At 36.8% G+C, this 18,991-nt stretch overlaps 1 protein-coding gene across 5 annotated transcripts in view; it reads left to right on the top strand.

Moving 5' to 3' along the window:
* Positions 1 to 18,991, top strand: part of SCAF11 (SR-related CTD associated factor 11) — a 76,621-nt gene that overhangs the window by 11,589 nt on the left and 46,041 nt on the right. For 3 of the 5 annotated variants that reach the window (XM_019653075.1, XM_019653073.1, XM_019653068.1), the window contains exons 2-3: positions 7,145 to 7,198; positions 16,800 to 16,881. In XM_019653075.1, the coding sequence (XP_019508620.1) occupies positions 16,821 to 16,881 (61 nt within the window). In that variant the 5' untranslated portion in view covers positions 7,145 to 7,198; positions 16,800 to 16,820. Of the gene's footprint in view, positions 1 to 4,818; positions 4,914 to 7,144; positions 7,199 to 16,799; positions 16,882 to 18,991 lie in introns of those variants that run through there. The other 2 variants (XM_019653069.1, XM_019653070.1) reach the window with 2 other exon arrangements.

The following is an 18,991-nucleotide window of genomic DNA, read 5'->3' as shown; positions in this document are numbered from 1 at the left end:
AAAAAAAAAAAAAAAAAAAAAAAAAAAAAAAAAAGAATGCACACTCTGTCCACTGAGCCACCCAGGCGGCAGCTCAGCTCATGGTGCTGAGTTCAGTCTTTCGTTGCGGGCAGGCGTAGTAGCCCACCATCCCATGCGGGAGTTGAACAGGCAATCTTGTTGTTAGGAGCACGTGCTCTCACCAGCTGAGCCATCCTGCCAACAGCGTTGGCAGCTCAGTGGCAGCTCAGCTTGAGTGCAGCTCACTGGCCCATGTGGAAATCGAACCGGCAACCCTGTTGGTCAGAGCTCACACTCTTAAGCAAACTCTTAACCAACTGAGCCACTCGGCCGGCCCCAGAATCAGGATTTAGAATGGTTCTATCACCCCCAAAAAACTCACTCATGCTCTCTTTTTAATCAAACCTTACCCTAACCCAGACAACCACTGATAATAGTTCTTCATCACTACAGCTTTGACCTTTTGAGAATGTCATATGAATGTAATTGAGTAGTATGGAACTTTCTTTGATACTGGCTTCTTTTATTCGGTAGTATATTGCTTTTTAAATTCATCCAAGTTGTTGAGTGAAAACACTAGTCCATTCCTTTTTATGGCTGAATGGTATTCCATTGTATGGATGAGTACCATAGGTTTTAAAATTTTTTTATTGTAGTTGACATTATTTTCAAGTGTATAACATAGTGATTAGGCATTTATATACCTTACGTTGTGATCACTCTAGTAACTGTCACGCCATAGTTATTACTGTATTACGGACTATAATTCCCTATGCAGTACATTATACCCCCATGTAACTGTCAGTTTGTATTACCATAGTTTGTTTATTTTTATGAAATCCAGTATAGCAATTTGTTGTTTTCTTGTACTGTCTTCATCTGGTTTTGGTATGGTAATGCTGGACTCATAAAGTGAGTTCAAAAGTATTTATCTTCCATTTTTTGGAAGAGATTGTGTTGAACTCATGTTATTTCTTCTTTAAGTGTTTAGTAAAATTCACCAGGGAAATTATCTGGGCCTGGAGATTTTTTTTTTTTTTGAAAACTTTTTAAGTACAAATTCAATTTCTTTAAATAGCACTAGGGCTGTTCAATGCTAGTCTATCTACTTAATCAGTCTTGCTAGAGGTTTACATTTTATTGATCTGTTCAAAGAAAGAGCTTTTGGTTTTATTGATTTTTCTCTATTTTTCTGTTTAATTTCATTGAATTTTGCTCTCTTTATTTCCTTCCTTCTGTCTGCTTTGTATATATTTTGCTTTTTCTAGTTTCTTAAGGTAGACGTTTAGATCAGTGGTTCTCAACCTGTGGGTCGCCTAAGACCATCGGAAAACAAAAAGATATTTATATTACGATTCATAACAGTAGCAAAATTACAGTTATAGAGTAGCAATATGGATGGAGTATGGTTGAGGGTCACCACAACATGAGGAACTGTATTAAGGGGTTGCAGCATTAGGAAGGTTGAGAACCACTGGTTTAGATCATTGATTTGAAACCTCTTCTGATTTAAGCTCTTTAATGCTATAATGCTTTCACTGTACCTCACATATTTTAACTACTGATATATTTGGGATTAGGTTTGCCATTTTATTTTCTGTTTGTTCCTTCTGTTTTTATTCTTCTGTAACCTCTTTCTTTGGGTTATTTGAACATTTTTTAGGATTCCATTTAAATTTATTGTTTTTTGCCTATATATACATTTTTAGTGGTTGCTCTAGGGATTGTAATATATAATTCTTATATATTATACTTATAGTTTCATAGTCTTCTTAGAGTCAGTATTTTATGACTTCAAATGAAATGTAGAAAAACTTTACCACCATGTAGGTCTTTTCCCTTACCCCATTATGTTGTGATTATATGGCACTAATCTTTTTTTTTTTTTTCATTTTCAGTTTATTCCCATAAGAATCCTACAATAGGAAGTTCCTTTTTAGAGAAGAAGAAACCAAAAGCTCTTTTTTTTTTTTTTTTTTTAGGGTTAGTGTTAGGGTTCTATTAATAAGCTTTTAAAAAATATTTTCTCTGCTGTTCAGATTGGATTCTTCACGTTCACTGACTTTCCATTCTGCTGTTGAGTCTGTTCAGTGTATTTTCTATTTGGTGGTTCTTTATATCATCTGTTTCTTTGCTGTGATTTTCTAGCTTTCCATTTGTTTCAGGACTATTTGCTCTTATTGGAGCATTTTTGTACCTGCTTTAAAAATCTTTGTCAGGTAATTCACCCAGTGCTCTAATAATTGTGTCATCTTGGTTTTGGTTCTATTGGTTATATTTTCCCACATGAGTTTGAGATTTTCCTTGTTCTCTCTATGCCAAGTAATTTTGGGTTGTGTTTTGAACACTATGTCATAAAACTTAGTGTCTTTTTTAAATGCTGTGTAGAATGTTGATATTTTTGTTCTAGCAGGCAGTTGAGTTTAGTCCACGGTTCCAACCAGCTTTCTGTAGGTTGTAGTTTTAATCTTAGTTCTGTTTTTAAAAGTTTTGCAGTACTATTTGGATTTTTTTTCATATGAACACTACCCAGTAGCCAATCTGTGACCTGTAAGGGGGTTTATCCTATATTTTAGTGTTTAGAGTCTATGGTATGCTGCTATGGTTAAATTTATGCATGTGAAGCTCAGGGTGAGCTAGAAGTTCATAAACAATTTATAGGTTATTTTTCTCAAGCTCTTTTCTGTTATATCCATGGTATTTTCTAGACTTCTGGGCCCTCCCTTTTCTGTCTTTTAGCTAGAAAGCTTGGCCTTCATTTACTCCACTATGGTGTATACTTTCCACAGTTGGCACCTGGAGCCCAGTGATATGAAAACAGGAGAAAAATAAATGCGATTAGGCCCGAGTTCCTTCAGTCAGCGAGGATGGCTCCTCTCCCTCAGAGCTTTAGACTGCTGCTGGCCCTGATGCTGCCACTGTTGTAGCTATCACCACTACAGGATTGCTTGGGAAAAGGGACATGGGGAATGAAGAACAGAGAAAAAAAAAAATAGAGACAGATTTCCCTCACTTTTTTATGAGCATTAGGAGACCCCTTTCCCACTCCTAGGACCAACCTAGAGAGTTTTTCCTAGAGCTCTTGCTCTCTGTTGTTACCAATGGCCACTTTCTAGGTTTCAGGTTCCATTAAACCCAAACTAAGGGTAAAACTGGATGGGAAAAAATAGAAACTCACTGCCAGTTTGATAATATATCAGATTCTGGGCTCTTCCCCAATCCACCTGCTATTATTTACTTTCAGATTTTCAGTTAGCTGCTTCATTTATTCTGTCTGGGTTTTATAGTTTGAGTGAGAGTAACAGGGTGGAATGTGCTTACTCTGTCTTACCCAGAACTCCCCAGTCTCACTTATTTTCTACTTTAGAATGTAATGGCAACTTTAAATCTTCTTATTTCACAGTTAAATATGGCTTGTCAATTATATTCTAGCATTTTTTTCAACATATATGTGATCCTGCCATGTGTAAGATGATGTTGAGATGATGCTACATTAAATGTAGAAGGAAAAAGGAAAATTAATTTCTTTTCGAGCATAGTTTTCATGAACTCTAATTTTCCATAATTATATTACATTTAAAAAACTTTTTTTATTTTCAATTTAATCCCTGTTTTCTCCCTGAGGATTTCTGGCTTGCCTTTCACTTTGGAAATGTTTTATCCTTTATTTTAACCTTTTAAAAATAATTTGTTTCAATAATGACGTTACTGGTCATCATGGAGTTCAGTATGAGGTGACATGCTTTATTGTTAGTGGACTCTTGGCACTCGCTATTGCAGACACCGTAACAAGAATTTTAAAGATCTCCTGAAGCGTGTGAAGCTGATTTTATTGTAAGACCTGTAATTGTGGGTGACTTCATCTTCCTTATTTTCCATTTATGTGGTGAGCAACAAGATAAGAGGATTATTTGTACGTCAGTGAATGATGATTGGAAAACAAGCAAGCCTTTTTCTGAATTGGTCCGAAATGAAGTAATTGAATATGAAAGATACCTAGAAATTGCTGTTATCGATCAGCTGCTGACAAGCAACCAAATCACTGATAATCTTTTAAAAAACTGAACTATTGTATAAAGTATTTCCACGGACTGACATGAAATAGTAACTGAAAGCAGAGTATGTGTCTTAGTCTGTTTGAGCTGCTATAAGAAAGTACTGCAGGGCTGGCCCAGTGGCTCAGTTGGTTAAGAGCGTGAGCTCTGAGTAACAGGGTCGCCAGTTCGATTCGCACATGGGCCAGTGAATTGTGCCCCATCTGAGCTGCTGAGTTGACGACTGGTGGCTGGATGGCTCAGTGGTTATAGTGTATGTTCTTAGCAACAAGGTTTCGGGTTTGACTCCCATGTGGGATGATGGGCTACGCTCACCTGCAGCTAAGATTGAAAGACAACAACTTGGCTGTTTGCCTTCCCGGATTCCCCAATAATATCTTAAAAAAAAGAAAGTACTGCAAATTGGGTGGCTTATAAAAATAAATCATACCAAGCATATTCTCTGATCACAAGGGTTTGAAATTGTATATTAACTGCAAAAAAGACAGCAGGAAAAACAACATACTTTAAACAATTTAAACAACATACTTTTAAAGAACAACTAGGTCAAAGATGAAATAAGAGGAGGGATCAAAAGATACATAAAAACAAATGAGAATGAAAATTCATCCTACCAAAACTATTGGGATGCAGCAAAAACAGTAATAAGAGGGAAATTTATATCATTACAGGCCTATCTCAAGAAAGAAGAAAAATACCAGATAACCTCACATTACAACTTAAAGAACTAGAAAAAGAAGAACAAGTGAAACTCAGAGTCAGCAGAAGGAAGGAAATAATAAAAATCAGAGCAGAACTAAAGGAAAAAGACAATAGAAAAAAATGAATGCAACAAAGGAAATACCATCACCATTAGAGGTTAGGATTTCAACATATGAAGGGGGGGTATAAATATTCAGACCCTAGTGGCATGTAAATGATTCCATGAAAACAAAAATTGAAAGTCGTCTGAGCTTGATATCCATTTCAGTTTTACTATTGATTGTTATAAAGTTGGATGTAATTGAAACTTGGTAGTAAAAATTTTGTTGCTGGTTTTATAAATAGATACCTAATTTACTGTTTCTCCATTATCCTCATTAAGAATTTTTTTTATTTTTTTAAAAGATTTTATTGAGGAATTGGGGGAGGGGAACAGTGTTGGGGAATCGGGGAAGGGGAACAGACAAGTTGCTGTCTTCTTGTTTTTCAGTCTAGTTGTGGAGGATGTCGCTTCACTGGCCCATGTTGGTATTATCATTGCACTCTTCCTAGGTGAGGCAGATCAGTCGCCAACCTCTGGATCGCCGCTCATGACGGCACTTGGCAGCTCACACCGGCTGCCGGCCACTCATGGTAGCTTACAGCAGCCCACTGCAGCTCCACTGCAGCCTACGCCCTCACCAGCGACTCATGGCAGCCCAGCTCCAGGTCAAGCTGTTGTTCACCAACTTAGCTGTAGAGGGCAGTGTCTCTGGCCCTCATGTGAGATCCAAACTAGGGCCCTGCTGCTCAGAGCTGGCGTCCCAAGCTAGCTCTTAACCAATGCGCCACTCGGCTGGCCCAAGAATTTTATTTTTTAACTGAAAAATGTGATGTGGAAAAAATCTGTAACTACTGTGATCATGCATAGAGAGAAATCGGTGTGTTGAAGGGACACATTATTAAAAACCTATGTTATTTTTTTTAATTCACGGTGTTCAGTTAGATGATTACTATACTGAAATAATTGTGTGAAAACATACTGTTTCATAAAATTTGAAGAACGAGAAGAGATACTTTAAGTCTGGAAAGCTTCTTCTGGGCATAAGCCTTTTATGATGTGGAGTCAGGCTCGGTGTATCTTTTCTATTTACCTAATGGTCATTTCCATAGAGGAAGTCTAAAATGGCCAGAGCATCAGCTGACCTTTATGCTCTAATTTGCATGTATCCTTCTTTTGTTTTGAAAATTAAAATCCTATCATGTTAAAATTGACAATCCAGTTTTTAGTCCTTTAAAGATGTAAATGGGCTCAGTTGATTAAGAGCTTGCGCAAGAGTGTGAGCTCTGAGCAACAGCGGTTCGATGCCCAGCCTGAGTTGAGTTGCCGCTGAGCTGCCAACAGGTATAGCAGGATGGCTCAGCTAAAAAAAAATAAAAAAATAAAAAAAAGATGCAAATGCATGGTCAGGGGGCTAAAAAAATACATTTTTAATCCATTTGTTCTCAGTTGGAAAGCCTTTTTTTACAAAAACATATGTTGAAAAAATTTGGTTCTCGTGTGCTTCTGTAATATCCTTTTCTTACCTCCATTACTGCACCTGCTGTACTGTAATGTAATTGTTGATTTTTGTTTTTGTCAGATGTGTCAGTGCTTAAGGCCTAGTGGTACCTAGAAAATTGTGAGAACTGACTAAATATTTATTGAATGAATAAATAAATTAGAGACAGGGTGTAGAAATGTAGAGAGTCTGGTGTGGGGCCTATTTGAAAAAAGAAAAAAGTGATGACTTGTTAAGGATACTTAAGATCTTGGGGTGACTGGTTAGCTCAGTTGGTTAGAGCGCAGTGCTCATAACACCAAGGTTGCCGGTTTGATCCCCACGCCCTCCACAACTAGCTTGAAACTACTATTTGACTTGGAGCTGACACTGTTCCCCAATTTAAAAAAAATGATACTTAAGATATTCAGTTCAGGAAATAATTTAAATTCTAGTAGTTGTTGAATTTTGGGGATGTTTAAAATTGTTTTGTGTATCTTTTTCTAAATTGCCTTCTTAGGTGATAAAACCAGCCTACTCGTTGGGATAGATGTTTTCTAATTCTCCTTACTTTGTTTTAAATTGTTTTTTTCCTGTATGCTGAATCTTGTGCATCTCCCTCACTGAATGTTTTCCTTATTGTTGGCCTTCAGTATTTATGTGTGTCTTCATGTCTGAAGGCATACAGTTACTCTGTCAAAATATCTTACATTCTATATAAATTGTTCTCACATCCAGCTGCCCTCTGAAATAAGTCATTCTTTATACTTTCCCTATTCTGTTTTCTTCTGAACCCAAGTTAAATATCAGGAGCAGCTGAGTGAAAATAAAGTGAAATGGGACTAATTTTTATAATTCCCTCCCCAGAAAAGTTTGATGGAAAACTGATTACGTGACTGCTCGACCTGAAGAATATTAAGGGTAAGAAGGCTTATGACTATTTGTATATTTACTAAACACTTTAAATGACTTTCTTAGCTACCACCTAGGATATTGTATTGGGTCGTCTAAAAAGTCTTGACGTATTTTGTCTGTTTTTCAAAGGTCATTTATTTATATAAAGAACAAAGATCAATCAGTGATATATTGCCCGTTTTGTTCGATAACCTTTTGCCATCTTTCAGTGAGCTTCATAATTCTTCATTCATAGAAGGACCTGTCTTTGTGAAAAACTGAACAAGGTGCTGATTTACAGCCTCATCTGAATTGAATGTTATACCATGCAAGGAGTTTTGAAAAGAGTGAAACAAGTAGAAGTCTGACGGTGCAAGGTCAGGCGAGTATGGTGGGTGTGGGAACACATCCCATCCAAGCTCCAATAATTTTTGACGGGTGATCAAACTTGTGTGTGGTCTCACGTTGTCGCGATGGAACACAACTCCTTTACAATTAACAAGTTCTGGACATTTCTGGATGATGGATTCGTTCAAACTGTCCAATTGCCGACAGTACACATTTGAATTGATTGGTTCCTTGGAGCTCGAAAAATATGACACCTTTAAAATTCCATCACACTGAGAGCATAACCTTTCTCTGATGAATGTCTGCTTTCGATGTCATTTGAGGTGACTCGTCACGTTGGGATCAAGACTGTTTGCGCACCACATTGTTGTAAACAACCCACTTCTCATCACCAGTTATCAGTCGCTTCAAAAAAACCGTTTTCCTCATGTTTAATGAGCATATTGCAGATGTTTATATGTGCCGTCAAATGAACTTAACTTTGAGTTCATGCGGAACCCAAATATCGAGCTTGCTTACGTATCCCAGCTTCTTCAGGTTGTCGTGAACATTTGAATGATGGATGTTCAGTGTCTCTGCAGTCTCTCGTGTCGTGTAACGTGGGTTTGACTCGATCAATGCCTTTATTTTGTCGTCATCAACCTCGGTGGGCCTCCGTGACCAAGGAGCGTTGTTGAGATCAAAATCACCAGCACAGAATTTCGTGAACCATCGTTGGTACTGACGTTCATGTAGAGCATTGTCACCATAAACTTTATGCAACTTTTCACAAGCTTGACATACGTTATTCCCTTTATGGAAGTAAAACAATAAAGTATGGCGAAAATGCATAGTTTGGTCTTCCATCTTCAACTTGTTATAAAATCTCCAAAACTCAACCAAATCGCTCAATTTTTTTTTTTAGAATGAAGCTAGAACTGTCAGCTGTCAAATGACATAGCAATAACATAGATGCGAATGACTCTAGTACTTCCAAAAATGAACTAGCGCCATCTGTTGTAAACATGCATCATGACTTTTCCGATGACCCAATAGTTACAGCTTCACTTAACCATGACCTTTTTTTCACTAGAGTTGCCACATGTTATAACCATTTAAGTGTTTCATCTCCTATAATTATATAAAGTAGAAAATAGGTTACAAAAATCCTAGGACTATTTACTTTCGAGTCCTAGATTTTGTGTCTTGGTTCAACATTTTTATTTGCAGATAAACCAGAGTCTTGATAAATATTGTAAGTGTAGAATGAAGAACTTATGTTTATACTATAAGATCTGTTTGAGAAACTATTTGACAATTTAAATTTTGTGAAACTTTACTCATAGCTTTTTCTATATGGATATTCTTTGAAATACAGGAGTTTTTTTGAATAATGAAAATCTATTCTTAGAGTCATACAGATTTATCATGATATATCTAAAATCCATTTGGGATGGGGAGTTTTTCATGTGTTTGTACATGTATGCTAGTTGTTGAGTACTTCTTTTGTGCTAAGCACTTTAAGTGGATTTTGTGATTATGTAGTTTAACCTTTATAATTGACTGAAGTGGTTACTACTGTTATCTCCCATTTTATAGATGAGGAAACAGGCTTTAAAGAGGTTACAGTCACACAACTAGTTGCAGACTCGTTGAGATTTGAACTCAGAGTTTATCTAAAACCTGTGCTAAAGGAACATCCCTGTCTGTATACTGAAGAGTACAGTATTAAAGCTCCAGTATCAAATATGTAGGTGAAGGATATTCTAAATAAAAACGTGTCAGAATAGCCAACTTGAAGCAAAGAAGTCTTACAAAATTGTTAAATGGTGGAAATCAGGTAAGGAAAAAAAAAACTTGGGAGTATTCTGCAAGGGATTAAAAAGTCAACAGTGACATAGCAGAAACAAGAGTCAGTTGATTTATGTAGCAAAGAAGCTGGAAAGGAAATAACTTCCAAGCTGAAGGAGTTATTTGCCTTAACCTTACTCTGAAGTAAACAAGTTGTAGGCAGTAGAGCATATATTCATGATAGTTTATTTAAGTCAGATTGATAAAATAAATGTAGATAAATCAACAAAATCACATACCCTTCAGGGGTATTTTAAAGGCAATGAAGGACTACAATGCAGAACCATTGACTCATATGTGTAATAAGTAGCTGCTGTGCCAGAGTACAGGTTAAATACAAAGGTGGATAGGTGCCTATACTTAAGAAAGCTTGAGAGGCCCTCTGTAATGAGACTGAACCACATCTCCAAATTAGGCAATCTTCTATAGTCTTTAATAGGGTTGGCAAACTTTTTCGGGCCAGACTGTAATTATTTTTAGGCTTTGCAGAGTATATGGTTTCTGTCACAGTTATTCAACTTGGTCATTGTAGCACAAAAGCAGCCATAGGCAATATGTAAAGGAATGAGCATGGCTGTGATTCAACAGAACTTTATTTATAAAAACAGTCAGTTTTTTTGACCATTGGTCTACAATAATGGATAGTATCCCTCCCTAGACATCAATAAAAAATAGCGTTGTTTATGGTTTCTCCAAGAGAAAATCACATTCTTATAAGTAGGATCAAATTTTTGAGTACGTAATTGGGAGGCACTTACTGGTTTTATTTAAGACTAGGGTTGTGATGGAAGACCCTGCATTAATAGTAATGGTTAACATTTGAATACTTACTATTGCTTGACAATGTGATAAAACATAGGTTTGCCTGACACCAGTGCTTCAGTCATTAATCATTGCAACACACCACTCAAGAGTACCTTTCTGAATGTCCCCTTTTTTAATTGATTTTTTTGGACACAGGATTGAATTTGGGGACTGGTTTATCTTGAATAGAAGGTTGGAAATAAAGGATAAAGAGGAATAGACTATGAGAGGTTCTGAGAGTTACTGTGAACGCTCTAAAGACCTTAGCCATACAAATCAATATAGTATTTAGCATCTTCATGAAGTGTGCCTTGTCCTTGGCTTAAGTGTTATCAACATAGTGACAGCTCTTACTTTTTCCCAATATCTCCTTCATTCAACCCTGGCTACCAATGTCATATCAGTGCTCTTCTACAGTAAGTAGAATCTGTAATGGCAGGATTGGGCTTGGGAGTGGGATGGGAAATAGAATTAAACTTCCTCATGGCCACCATATGTCCCTCTTCTTTCTTTGTACCCAAAGGATTTGATTGTAATCTTTTGACAAAATATTACTAGATTTGATCAATTAATCAGAAATGTTGATTTCTTTTTTTTTTTTCAGTCTTGTGTTTGCCTTTGTCTTTCACTTTTATTTAGGGCAAACAGCAATTTTATTACTTGTCCCAATTTTTCTGTTACTAAGAGTGGTAATAATAACAGCCATTTATTGCATGGAAATGGAGCTGGGATTTGAACATAGGTCTGTCAGACTCAACATTTGTAGTCATAACTACGATGTTGATATCTTTAGATATTGTGGGTTTGCTTGAAGGACAGTAGGAGGAAGCAAGAAGAGGAAGTTTGAAGCGAACTGGAAAGGAAAGGAGTTCTGTTTCATAGTAGATGGAAGGAAACAGACTTTGGAAGAGGAAAAAATGGGGATAAGGGAAGGACAGGAATTTTAAATGGAGCCAGCCAAAACTAAAAAGTTTAGTTTCTATTACCAGGAACCTCTGGTCCTTTCTTGGATTCCTTGAAGTGCCCTGGCAACTACTACAGTAGAAAATACATTGCTAATATCACCGCTATAACTTGAAGCAATTTTCTTTTATAGAGGGTGGTAGTTATATCCTAGAGCTGCACTGTCCAGTACAGTAACCAGTAGCCACATTGGACTACTTAATTAAAGCTTACATAAAAATTTAGTTCTTGGGCTGGCTGAGTGTGTGATGTTTGAGAGCTGGCTTGGGATGCCAGGGAGCCCCGGTTTGGATCCCACATGTGAGGGCCAGTGACACAGCCCTCCGCAGCTGAGGTGCTGAACAGTGGCTCAACCTGGAGCTGGGCTGCTGTGAGTCGCCTGCGACGGCGTGGGCTGCAGCCCCTGTGGCAGTGGGTTACCGTGGGCTGCTGTGTATGGCCAGCGGCCAGCGTGGGCGGCCGGCCATGGAGGCCAGTGACTGATCTGCCTCGCCTGGGAAGGGCACGATGATGGTGCCAACTTGGGCCAGTGAAGCGGCGTCCTCCGCAACTGGACTGAGGACCAAAAACGACAGCAACTTGTCTGTTCCCCTTCCCCAACTCCCCAGCGCTGTTCCCATCCCCCCAATTCCCCAATAAAAATCTTTAAAAAAAAAAATTAGTTCTTAACTTGCATTAGCTACATTTCAAGTGCTTGATAGAACAATTCCCTACTGGACAGCACTGTTTTGGAGAACTGAACTGTCTTATACATTGCTGTTACTTGAATGTACTGTAATGGCTGGCCTGGGACTCTCATGTCCATGCATTCCAGGGTTTGTGTGGGAAAATGAGTTTTAGGTTCCTGAAAGCTCTTTTGTATCAGTGCTTTTTTTCATTCCACATTCCAAAAGTTGATGGCTTTTATGATAAATAAAATTTTAAGATTAGGTCATTCATTCTTCCCAGACTGCCTTATGAACTTATTTGTAATAGTATTTTCAATACAAAACAGAGGCAATAGAAAAGGACAATGTGGAAGGTAGAAGTACTTTAAGATCATTATATTAGGGATAATAGACTTAAAAGATATTTTAGCTTGGAAAGGTAGAATTTGGGAAGAGACATTAAAGAGTGACATTTGTAAATTAAAATCATCTGAAAAATAAACGGAGTTTACTTAAAACCTAGAATGAATATCCATTCTTTGAAATTTATTTGAGGTAAACCAAAATTAAAAGAATTAGGTTTGGGCCTGCCCAGTGGCTCGGTTAAGAGTGTGAGCTCTGAGCACCAGTCACCGGTTTGATTCCCACATGGGCCAGTGAGCTGAGCCCAAGCTGAGCTGCCACTGAGCTACCAACAGGTGGCAGGATGGCTCAGCTGGTGAGAGCATGTGCTCCTAACAACAAGGTTGCTGGTTTGACTCCTGTATGGAATGGTGGGCTATTCCCATCTGCAACTAAGAATAAACATGGCACCTTGAGCTGAGCAGCCGTGAGCTACTGATGGGTGGCTGGATGGCGACTGGACTTGGAGCTGAGCTAGCTGCACCCTCCACAACTAAGATCGAAGGACAACAACTTGGCTGTTCCCCTTCCCCAATTCCCTAATAAAATCTTAAAAAAAAAAAAGGTTTGACTTATAATTAATTATGAGAACTTACTAGTAGAACAATAAGTAGTCTAGGTAGAATATGACTTATGATTATAGAGACATATATAGTTAATCGTGAAATTGGGTTATATCTAATTTTTCGGGAAACCCACAAGGAAGGATAGTCCTGGCCACCCATAGCTTATTTCTTAAGTCTTTTATTGACCATAAATTACTGGCTAAGACCATGAGTCTGTATTGTATTCCTATGTCCCTGTTACAACAAGTTGAAAGCAAAACTGGTATTAAAAACCCTGGATTCTTAGATTAAAAAGTACAGTGTAGGTAGAGAGAACAGATAAACATCAACAAGTTACAAATTGTTGAACTGAAACTTGTGACTTTCATCTAGTGAAATGCTAAGACCCCCGTCATTTTGAATGAATAAACTTGTAATGTGACATAATTGTTTTTAGGTATGGAAACAGTTAATGTGTTCTATGTTCCAGAAGAAGCACACAATTTGTAAATATTTAGAACAGAGTTTCTTAAGCCGATTTCTAACATATAAGACAAGTCAGTCTGTAACTTGATGGAAGTCTCTTAGCTTCTTGTGATAAACTATTACTTATGTATTTCATTGCATGAGTTAAAATAGAGAAGACACTATTTATTGTAAAATATAAGTTATAACATTAATATGTAAATACTGTAAGCTTAATATTCTTAAGGGAGGAAAAGTGAAAATAGCATAGATTTAACCATCCAATGGGACATAAATTATTTAGCTGCATGAAAGGATGCAGCTAAACTTCCTAGGTTTTCTGAAAACTTCCTAGGTTTTTAAAATACTGTTAATTTGCAAATTTACCATTTTATCACATTGAATTAACTCCAACTTAAATATTTTTTATTTTCAGGTATTTAGGATAATGGGGGAGAGGGTATAGTATGACTTTCCCCAAATAAAGAATTGCACTAGATTATAGATCATACAGGAGCACAGTCTGACTGTAAAATCAACTAAACTGGGAAGTTGTCTAAAGCAGTGTTTCTTAGGCTTTAACATACGTATAAATCATTTACAGACCTTGCTAAAATGCACATTATTCACTAGGTCTGGGGTGGTGCCTGAGGTATCCTACATTTATAACAAGTTCCCAGGTAATATTGATACTAGTAACTTAAGACTTTTAATATTTTTAAAGTAATCTTCTGTCTCAGCAATTCCATCGTTTCTAGTTGCTCACATCAGAATACTTCGGAATTATCCCGGACTCTTGCTGTCTAACACATACCTCACATTCGATCTTATCAGCAAATCCTTATGGCTGTATTTTTGAAAACACAACTGGAATCTGAACACTTGCTGCTAGTACTCTGGTACAAGCCACTGTCATGTTCCCTCTAGATTCTGCAGTAGTCTCCTTGCTGGCTGGCCCCAGCTCTTTCCTTTGCCTCCTCTGCTTAAAATCCCCTCCAGGCCCATCGCACTCAAAGAAGCAAATATATTTACCTTAGCCTGTACGGTGTTGCATGATTTTATGTTCTGTTATCTTTCTGTTCTCATCTATTACTTTTTCTCTCTTTCACTCTGTTCTAACCACATTTATCTCTTTTTGTTCCTTGAATACAACACACCAGACATACTCTGCCTTTGGACTCATATTTGCTGTTCTTTCTGCTTGGAATGAATTCCTCTAGATACTCACACAACTTTCCCTTCTTTCAGATTTCCGTTTCCCACCCACATTATCAGAACGGCGTTTCCTCAAGACTGTATGAAGTAACAGCTTCTCCACTTTCTCACTAGTTAGCTATACTAATAGTATGTTTTTTTAAATAATTGTATTGTCTTTTTTCAATAGCACTTACCAACATTTAACATACCAGATATTTTACTCTGTTTATTTTATCTTCCCCACTAGAATGTAAAGGCGTGAATTTCTGTCTTATTCAGTTCTATATTTAGGGCATTGCCTAATAGCATACCTGTAGCACTCAATAAATCTTTGAGTTAAAAAAAAAAATCCCACAAGAGGTCATTGGGCCTCTTTTTGAATATCTTCATTAATAAGTTATTCTACTTCCCTTCAGAACAGCCCATTCCATTTGAAGAGAACTGCTAACCTTCTCCTTAAGATTTCTGTTCTTCCATGCTAAACGTTCTTGCTACTCTACCTTTCTGCATATTATATGTTTTCCAGGGCTGTCACCATTTTAGTCATCTTCCCTGGACACTTATCATTTCTTTGTTTACCCCTAAAGAATAGTATTAGGACTAAATCAATGTTGTACAGGTAGGCTAAGTGAGAAATTTTCCTCTTGTTTTTGACATTCTGCTTTTATTAAAATAGGAACACTGTGATTGAATTAGCTTTTTTTTTTTTTTTAAGATTTTTATTGGGGAATTGGAAGATGGTAACAGCGCTGGGGAATTGGGGTAAGGGGAACAGACAAGTTGCTGTCGTTTTGTTCTTCAGTCTAGTTGTGGAGGATGTCGCTTCACTGGCCCAAGTTTGCACCATCATTGCGCTCTTCCTGGGCGAGGCAGATCAGTCGCCGGCTTCTGGGCAGCCACTCACAGCGGCTGCTGGCTATGGCAACCCACTGCTACAGGGGCTGCAGCCTCCGCCGTCACCAGTGACTCAAGGCAGCCCAGCTCCCGGTTGAGCTGTTGTTCAGCATCTTAGCTGTAGAGGGCAGTGTCACTGGCCCTCATATGTGGGATCCGAACCGGGGCCTCTGGTGTCCCAAGCCAGCTTTTAACCAATGCGCCACTCGGCCAGCCCAAATTAGCTTTTTTTTTTAGTCACTTTAGTCACTCATTTCAAATTTTTTAATCCAGTGAAACCTTTAAATCATTCTTACATGTGCTACTCTTTAAGTCTTCTACTTTACAGTTGAATTTTGAACCAAGGTCAGGCCTTTGCATTTCTCCTTATTTAACCTAATAGGGAATTTTCCTGGGCAGATAACCTTCAATATAGAAACTAGCATGTGTAAATTATTTAAGAAAATAATAGAAAAATTACTTCATATATATTGGAGAATGATAACTGATGAAATTAGTGATTTATTGTGCCTAGATATTTCAAAATGTATTTGAATAGTTCATTGCAATCACATGTCTTGCATCAATTCAAGAAAGAATTCTGAGTTGATTTAAAAAAACAATTTTACCTCATAAATTTGTTCTTCTTGACTAACAAATTAATTTCCTTTCCCACGTTTCTCATTTCCCTCTTGTAATCACCATTTTTCTAGTCCTCTAGGCCAGAATAATCTTTGATTCCTTCCCTGTACTTATTTAGTTACCAAATGTCAGAGATACTTCAGCTCTTTAGCTTTTCTATTTGCTTCGCAGCCAGTTACATTAGCTATGCAAATCTCCCAGCTTCTAATCTCTCTCCACTAGAATTCATTCTGTGCTTTGCTGGCAACTCATTCTTTTAAGAGATTCATTTATATCATTTTTTTTCATGTCAGTCTTTTTCAGGGGAATCTATAAGATTGAATTTAAACCTCTCAGTCAACCATTACCAATCCCTCTATAATTTAACCATACTTGATTTACATTGCTCTGTTTATTGTGTTATATTACCCCTCACTGTAATCTTTCAGATGTACTTCTTGGCATACATGCCCATCCCTCTTTAGTACACACACACACACACACACACACACACACACACACACACCTTTAACTTTCACGCACTCTTGTTCTTTATTGGCCTAGCTAAATGCTATTTTTTCCCTTCATGCTATGTTTTCCTTAAATGCCTTGAACTTCTCAACATACATAACCTATCTTCAGTGAAAAATCCAGTCCAAATTAATCTCTTTTTCTGAGCTCCAATTGTATTTATGTCTGACTACATAATTTTTTAGTTGTTGTTGTTGCTTAATACTTATATAAGGCTTTCCCTTTCAGTAAGACTGTGTACTTGATGGCAAGGAGTATAAAAGAGTACTGGATTATCCATAAAAGCTTGGCTTACACTGTGTTCTTTTACGTGTAAAATAACTTCTTACAATTCTGGGTGTTTATTTTTTATATGTTGGGAGATGGCAAACATAAAAAAGTCTATTATAATTCATCCTATAGGAAACCCCTTTTCAAGGAGACATGAAGAAGAAAACCGTATATACCCTAAGTGTGGGAGATCAGGAATATGAAGATATGGAAGGTAACTTTTCATTTATATAAAGCTTGTATGTTGAAAACAAAACTTAGCATTTCCAAACTATGTATTTGTATACATTTCAAAATATATGAGTTCTTTTGTTTTTCCTTATTTTTGTTCTTAAATTCCGAAATAAGCTGCCTAAATAAGTGTGAACATTTTTTTCCCTCCTCCCATGTTTTATTTTCAGTTTATCAAGGTTTTTGGTTTGTTGAGCTCCTTTTTCTTAAATTTTTGCTTCCTACTGGTTTGGGAATTACATACTTTTTCTGTTTTTGTTGTCTTTTGTTTTTCAAAGTAGTACTGATATTTTCCTCTGCTTCTAAAGTTAATATTTTAATCTTGACTGCCAACAGTAGAACCTTAAAACACTTTAACTCTTATCATCCTACTCTAGATTTATAGGTTATAGTTATCCATCATTTTGGTTCTTTTTTTTCAAGTGCCACAAATTAAATATTTGATACACAGTATTTGGGCAGGGGTGTCGTTCTTCGCCATTCCTTTTTTTCTTCCTGTAAAACCTTAAGAAGGCCTTTTAATGAAAAGTCTGTTGATAAACTCTAAGATTTAGTATTTATTTTATCTTCTTGAAAACTATTCAAAAATAGATATAGATATATAATTCTGGATTGATAGTCGATCTCTTTCCTCTTAGCACGTTAAAGATATTAAGCCATTCTCTGGTTTTCTTTCTTGCTGTCAAGAAATCTCTTTTCAACCTTAATTGTCATTCTCTTGTAGATGCCATGATTTTTCTCTCTCTTTTTTTTTTTTCAGCTGAGCCATCCTGCCACCTGTTGGCAGCTCAGGCCATGAATTGAACCGGCGACCCAGTTGCTCAGAGCTTGCACTCTTGAGTGAGCTCTTAACCAGCTGAGCCACTAGGCAGGCCTCCTCTTTTGCTTTTAATACCCTTGTTTCATCTTTGATGTTGTATAATTTTGCTACATTGTTTTTAGGCTTGAATTATTTTCACTTCTCCTGTTTAGCATACCTTGTGTGTCCTTTATCTGTTGGATCATTTTTGTTTTTTTATCATTTCCCAATCATTACTGCTTTATTGCCTCTCTTTTCTTCTTTTCTTCTGGACTTCAATTAATATATTAGCCTTTGTTCTGACCTCATTTCCCAATACCTCTTTCACAGGTTATATCTCCTTGTCTGTCTCTTTCTGTCTCTTATAGTCTAGGTAGTGTTCTCAAATCTCTCTTCCAGTTCATAAACATTTTTTTCTTCTGGATCTAATCTGCTGTTTAATCATTCTATATAGCATTTGAAAATTCTGATATTTGAAGCCAGTGTGTATCTCAATAAATTTATAATTTATAAATATATAAAATATAAATATAAAAATAAATCTAAATAAATTGTTTCTTACTCAAGGCAACTTATTTTCTTAGGTTTGGTAATGTTTGATTATGAATTCACGTTTGATAAATTTAATCTGTGGAATCCTGGGGACCTAAATTAGGGATAGCTTCCTCCAAAGGATTTTTTTTTTTTCCTCCTGGACCCAGGCTGGGACCACTTTAGCCCCATTTGAGGGTCTTGGCTTAACTGGGAGTCTTAAAAACAGTTTCCCTACCTGGAGTGGTCCTAAGGGTTAGTCTCCAGATCTGAACACTAGTATGGATGTTTGCTTCCAGGATGATTCCAGCTTTTCCATTTGCTTGGTGTATACTCTTCACATTTCAGCTCACCAATTCTTTATTTTTGTTTTATTTTATGTTGAATCTTGGAGTTTTATTTACTTTTGAGCCAGCAATGCATACTTTTGTATATTGATTACATTGCTGGTGGGTATTTAAATTAGTACAAACCATAAGGGTTATAATTGGGTATATGTATTCAAATTACAAGTGTACATGCATATTGATCTAGGAATTCCATTTTTTGGAATTTATCCTATAAATATACTACTATAAATGTGAAATGACCAAGTTTTTTACTGCTGCATTGTTATAATAGCCAAATGTTGAAAAAATGAGTGAATAGTCAAAAGATTAAAACAGAACAAAAATAATGTAGGCTATTGTGTATACTGTTCTAGCATTTGTTTGAAGGAGGTTTGAAAAAATATTAGGATTTTCTTGTCTATGCATTACAAAAA

The sequence above is a fragment of the Hipposideros armiger genome, unplaced genomic scaffold (genome assembly GCF_001890085.2).
Source record: "Hipposideros armiger isolate ML-2016 unplaced genomic scaffold, ASM189008v1 scaffold_194, whole genome shotgun sequence".
Taxonomy (NCBI): Eukaryota; Metazoa; Chordata; class Mammalia; order Chiroptera; family Hipposideridae; genus Hipposideros; species Hipposideros armiger.
Note: the sequence above shows the minus strand (reverse complement) of the source record. Positions and strands in the feature narration are given on the sequence as shown.